We start from the raw sequence: 6,259 nt of genomic DNA, 5'->3' as shown, positions 1-6,259 counted from the left end.
ACTATTTATAACTCAAGATCGGTTGAACTGATTTAGCTGAAAATTGATGGGGAGGTAGCTTAGAACTAGGATACGGACATAGGAACTTTTTTATCTTGTGTGCATTTTTTTTATTCCGCGCGGACGGAGTCGCGGGTGAACGCTAGTTTTCAATAAAAAAGATTAATAAACTTAGATGATGTATTGTTGAATGTCTGTTTTACGCATTATCTTGTTTAATGGTCGAAGTACGTTGCTAGTTGTTACTGGGCTACGAAAGATTCGTACAAAGTTTTGTTTTTAAATGAGTTCAAGATATTATAAGTAAAAATTGTGGATATTTCATCTATATATGTTATTTATATTATGAGTGCTATTTATAAACAATATTGATTTAAAAAAAAACTCTCTGATTTCGAATCCGATATTTAGAGACAGTATGTGTGTAGGTGCTACGCTTCAAACACGGGTCCCTTTAAAAATTCTTATAAATATGTGAAAAACATCGACCATCATAATTGGAAATAAAATTATTTCGATACGAATATCACGGCCATTTTGTATTGTAATCCAACATTAGATATTAAATTTAAAAATAGTCTATTGGAATTTAAACTTTGTGCTTTAGAGAGTACGATTTATAATCCATTTTCTATTGAAGGTGGTTATGTCGTATTGATGTGTTAGGTTTCGGGCATGCGAGCATAGTGTTGTGGCGCGAATTCGTCACGGATGCTTATCGAACGAGCAGTCGATAGTGCGGCGGGCAGCGGCGGCATGTCGATCTTTTATTATTACAGGGAAGCCCTCTGTAATCACAACCCGACCAGATGAGATCCCGTGGGATTCGGTACGTACGATGGTTACGGTTTAAACGACTATCTCTTTTTAATAACTAACCGTAAACATGTAATTAAATAAAATTGTAGTATGATTTTCATAAAAAAACATATAGTCATAAACATAAAGTGAATATTATTTTTGGAACATTAGTTTTACGTTTTACGATTGCAATTAATTGTATTAAAAAGTTTATTTAAAGGTACAAATACAAAAATATTGTTGCAATTCAATTCAAAGATAATGAGAACGATGTTAATATGTTATTGTAGAGGTATTTTAACAGTGGAAACGCATGGTTACAATACTTGGTATAGTACTAAGATGACTTAAAGTTATGACAAACCTTTAAAAAAGTAGGCTGGGATGTAAATTTTTTCTCCTGAGGGTTGAAAAATTGAAGAAAAGAATACAAACAGCTTCTATAAAATTGGCAAAGGAAAATACATCAAGTCATTTTTCTGAGCGGAGGCGCGGGCGGCTTTGCCTTTCGCACTTCAATGACACCGCGCCTTTGTGCGGTGTGCCAAGTGGAAACAATAATTAATTCTAAGCACAACATCTCGAATAACTTAAAAAAGCTCTCAGGGTGCGTTAGTCATTACTTGCATATTTTTTGTTCCACAGATATGGTGACAATAATATTACATTTTGTAGGAAAAATGTTTTTAGAAGACTTTCTATTTATTTGTTTCTATTGTATGTTATTTAAATGAACTAAGTCATCTGATAATCAGTGGTATTCACGATGTGCTCTATGAAACATTTGTTTTAAAAGTATGGTTTTTTCAGTCCTCACCAAATATCATAGAAAATAACGTTACAAAGTAGAAAAAAACATGTTATTTTGATTATTTAAATATAAATTTATTTCATTTTGGATTATGTGTAAAAATGCACCAAAATTTTGATAAAATCACACAAACATAGAAAAGATTTAAATATTCTTTTATTGGAAACTAGCTTTTACCCGCGACTCCGTCCACGCGGAATAAAAAAAAGCACACAAGATAAAAAAAGTTCCTATGTCCGTCTCCTAGTTCTAAGCTCCCCATCAATTTTCAGCTAAATCAGTTCGACCGATCTTGAGTTATAAATAGTGTAACTAACACGAGTTTCTTTTATAAATATATAGATTATATTTTTTAAACTTAATTATTAGTGAATAGATAGATCAAAATGACAAGATCAATCCCGTATTGGTATATTATAAAGGTTGTCAACAATATCGCAGTTTTGCCATATTCGCGCCCTCCAGCCCGAGGCGGAGGTGATTTATGATAAAAAGCGGCCTTTTAATATCAACGAGCCTTTTAAATCCTGGCCCTTTGTAGATGCCGATCCCGAGATAACCTAATTAACAAACGTTATATATCAATGGACAGCCGAACAAATATGAGCTCTTATTTATCTGGCATTGGAAAGTCGTGGTGTAACACTTAATTGCTTTTAATCTCATCTCTGCATTTAATAATATTAATACGTAGTAAGTAGTTTAACCGAAGATATTTATAAAGATTTTCAGAAGTAATTGATTAAAGGTAGGCAACGCATCTGCAATTGCGGATGTCTATGGACAGCGGTCGCTACGCTGTTTCAGCGAATCAGGTGATCGCTTGCTCGTTTGCCACATTATGTAAAAAAAGTAGGTACATATAAACTGATAAACATGCTGCATGACATTTTTTTTACTTTCTACTCTTTTAGTCTATTCATCATCAACTCACTATACATCCCCACTGAGGGGCTCGGAGCCTACCCCAAGTTAGGGGTGACTAGGTCATAGTCAACCACGCTGGCACAGTGCGGGTTGGTTGACTTCACACATATCATTAAATTTCTTCTCAGATATGTGCAGACGATGTTTTCCTTAACCTTAAGAACGTCGGATAAATGTTCATATGTAAATCGAAACTAGACAAACACATTGGTAGGTACATGGCGGGATTCGAACCCAGGACCTGCAGATTGCAAGTCAAGTGCTTAACCCCTGAGCCACCGACGCGCTTTTAGTCTATGATAAGATTTTTTTAATATTTAATAACACATTTACATTTAAAAAAAAGGTCATAATTGTATGCAATTTACATCAATCTATAAGTAATGGTTTCTCCGTTCGTAACAATTATCACTTAGAAATCTATTAGAAATACAATTTTCATTATTAATAATACCAATATAGCGTTTACAAATTAATAAAACGATCAAAATCGTATTAATTCTGATTTGATTAGTTCATTCGTTATTTGGTTGGCTATCTTACGAATAAACATTAGTTTTTGTGGATTGGAGCATATAAACGGTGAATTTCTGAGACCAAAATCTCTGTTTGATTTTTTTTGACTATACCTACACAGATAACAATATGTTTTAAACGGATTTTTTTGGTCTCTGAAAGCCACGATAAATGTATCAACGTTACGATTTCATCGCTGTCACATTTGTATTAAAACACCTATTTTTGATTGTCAATGTTGTCACCATTGTTTTCATAAATAACTAGCTTTTACCCGCGACTCCGTCCGCGCGGAATAAAAAATAGAAAACGGGGTAAAAATTATCCTATGTCCGTTTCCTGGTTCTAAGCTACCTGCCCGCCAATTTTCAGTCAAATCGATTCAGTCGTTCTTGAGTTATAAATAGTGTAACTAACACGACTTTCTTTTATATATATAGATGTAAAGGATGACAGTACCTATATTTTATACAAGTTAGAGTTGTATTTCATCAGTGTAAACGCACAGTTAGAGAAGCCGGTTCAACTACCTCTAGTTCTATTTAGCCTCTACAAACGGTACACAATCTAAAAAACTGATCGTGTCCAAAGATATTTTTTATCGATGTTTTTTTACCTAACATTTAGATTCCATTATTGACCATGTCTATTTTCTCGTATTTTTTATCGGGAAATGATAAAAAAAATGTTTTTTTATAGCGTTTCTACAATTTCATAACAAATGGGATTTATTAGATAAAAGGGTCGGATCAGGAATTTTAGTTGCTTATTTTTTAGTTATTTATTTCAACGATTAAATTTCCTTATTAGCTGTAGTAAAACCAAAATAAGAAAAAGATAAAGAAATCAAAATAGCAATTTAGAAAAAAAATACAAAAAGGTGTACAAAATAGAGTTAATAATTTTTTGTGGTATTAACGGGGATTTTTTTATTGACTTCTAATAAATTGATCTTAGCTTATTTATTTCAGGTTTTTTTTGCATTCTTCTTTTAAATTTCATGATGTTGATTTTTGTTTTATAATAACCTGCCTGCCAATTTTCTAAAATCTTTATGGTATGCAGTTATATATGGTTAATTTACTTGTCTCTGTTGCAAACGTTATAAACTGCCAGTTATAAATTTAACGCAAACTTACAAACACACATACCTATATTATATACCTATATTATTTTCGATGGCTCCAGTATATCTCGTGCCGGCTTCATTCATCATCGGAGTTAGCGCTTTATTTAAAAGTGTTCACTCACGGAACAAATGGTAAGGCACGAAACATCACACGTATCAATTATTCGCGCCCGTTTTATTTCGCCGGCACAATTTATAAAGGTGAGATTTTTAATAACACTCGTGCATCGTCGATTCGGTGTATAATTCAAATCTCTTTTTCTGTATCATCGCAATTTACATATGCTAAATAAAAAGCGGTGTCGTCACAAAACACATTCGGGGCCAATATAAACATAATATCAATTTAAATTCCTTGTTAGTGAAACGAAAGCCGACATCATACCTGAGCGAGGACGGTCGCCATTGGCTCGCGGCGCGGCCAATGAACGCCGCCGCGACGCCGTGCCGGGCCCGCCGCGAGCCCCCGACCGAACGGGCGGGCCCGCCGCAGACCGCCGGCCTCACCCTGCCTCAGTTCCTCTTCACATCTTGTGCAGAAGTGACGTGACCCGCGTTCTTTGCTCACTATAAATATACAAAAATCTGATTTGAAATAATAATAACAAAAGTGACAATGCCGCGACCGTCGCGTGAATCATACGGTGATCAAAAACCTCCTTATTCTTATATTTCGTTGACGGCTATGGCGATATGGAGCTCCCCAGAGCGCATGCTGCCGCTGTCCGAGATCTACCGCTTCATCACGGACCGCTTCCCGTACTACCGGCGCAACACGCAGCGCTGGCAGAACTCATTGCGCCACAATCTCTCCTTCAACGACTGCTTTGTGAAGGTGCCGCGGCGCCCCGACCGCCCGGGCAAGGGCGCCTACTGGACGCTGCACCCGCAGGCCTTCGACATGTTCGAGAATGGCTCGCTGTTGCGCCGTCGCAAGCGCTTCAAGCTGCACAAGGGCGAGAAGGACAATCTAAACGCGGAGCTGGCGGCGCTCGCAAGCTTCAACAGAGCGTTCTTGGCGCGGCAGGCGGGCGCGCCGCCGCCGCCTGTGATGCCGACCGCGAGCCTATACACGCCAGCCGCGTGCCCGCAGCCGAGCCCTGAGCCAGCGGAGCTGCCGGAGGTCGGGGCGCTGACGCTGGTAACGCGGGAGCGACCACGTCGGGCGTTCACCATCGAGGCGCTGCTCGAGCCAGAGCCGCCGCGCGGATCAGCACTCACGTTGCACGCGATGCCCTCGCTTCCCACCCTCGCCTCGCCGTACGCGCTGGCGGCACAGCGGTATCACGCGCAACTGCTGCAGGCGGCAGCGGTGGCGGCGCTTCGACCTTGCTACCTGCCGCCGCCGCCGCTGCCGGTGGCGTGACCCGTTGCGCGCTCCGCTCCCATGTCTTGTGCAATGCTAGATTGTAAGTACCGAACACTTTAAACTATATACTCATCCCCAACAACTTTATGTTCGCGCCGTGTGGATGATTGTTACAATAAAAGTACTGAATATAAATAGTTAGTTGATCGATGTTGAAAGTATTCGTAATATTAGTGCGCGAGCCGGCCTCGAAACGGCGACGGGCGAGGCCTAAATAGAGTTAATTTCAAATTAAATGGGCCGTCGCACCGCGCTGCCGACGCCCGACGCTCGGTACCCGGCGCAATCCTGTTTGAAGCCTACTGAATATTTCTCAATAGAATAAAATAGTGATCTCACGTAGATTCGTAGCTGACGATCGACTTGGACATTATTTATTTATGTTTTAAAGAATGAAACGTTTTATTTTTTCACAATGTTCCTGTAATATGATTAGTGTTTTGATATTCTTTTAGTGATAAAATTCACAGTATGATTTTTTTTTTTAAAACCGTTAAACTTTATTTAAGCGATAAATTCAATGCGAATATGTTAAGAAGTGATTGTTATTTATTTTTTTTAAATTAAGACTTCGTTTTATTGTTACTTACTATGTGTAGATAATAGAATTCACTATTGTAAATATTGTTTTCATTGTTATAATTTCTATTAGATGTATTAAATGGATTAATTATTATTAAGAAAAATTGGTTTTATTAATATAAGT

General features: G+C 38.0%; 1 protein-coding gene across 1 annotated transcript; it reads left to right on the top strand.

Moving 5' to 3' along the window:
• Positions 1-4,720: 4,720 nt before the first annotated feature.
• LOC106709287 (fork head domain-containing protein FD4) lies at positions 4,721-5,956 on the top strand. Its single transcript, XM_014501055.2, has one exon. It carries the CDS (start codon positions 4,801-4,803, stop codon positions 5,548-5,550), a length of 750 nt encoding a protein of 249 aa, XP_014356541.1. The 5' UTR covers positions 4,721-4,800; the 3' UTR covers positions 5,551-5,956.
• The last annotated feature ends 303 nt before the right edge of the window (positions 5,957-6,259 follow it).

This window comes from Papilio machaon, chromosome 2 (genome assembly GCF_912999745.1).
Source record: "Papilio machaon chromosome 2, ilPapMach1.1, whole genome shotgun sequence".
Lineage (NCBI taxonomy): Eukaryota > Metazoa > Arthropoda > Insecta > Lepidoptera > Papilionidae > Papilio > Papilio machaon.
This window is presented reverse-complemented; position numbering and strand designations above follow the sequence as displayed.

What these genes read in the sequence shown, in the direction of transcription:
- LOC106709287 (XM_014501055.2), top strand. Translation starts at nt 4,801, where the DNA reads ATGCCGCGACCGTCGCGTGAATCATACGGTGATCAAAAACCTCCTTAT.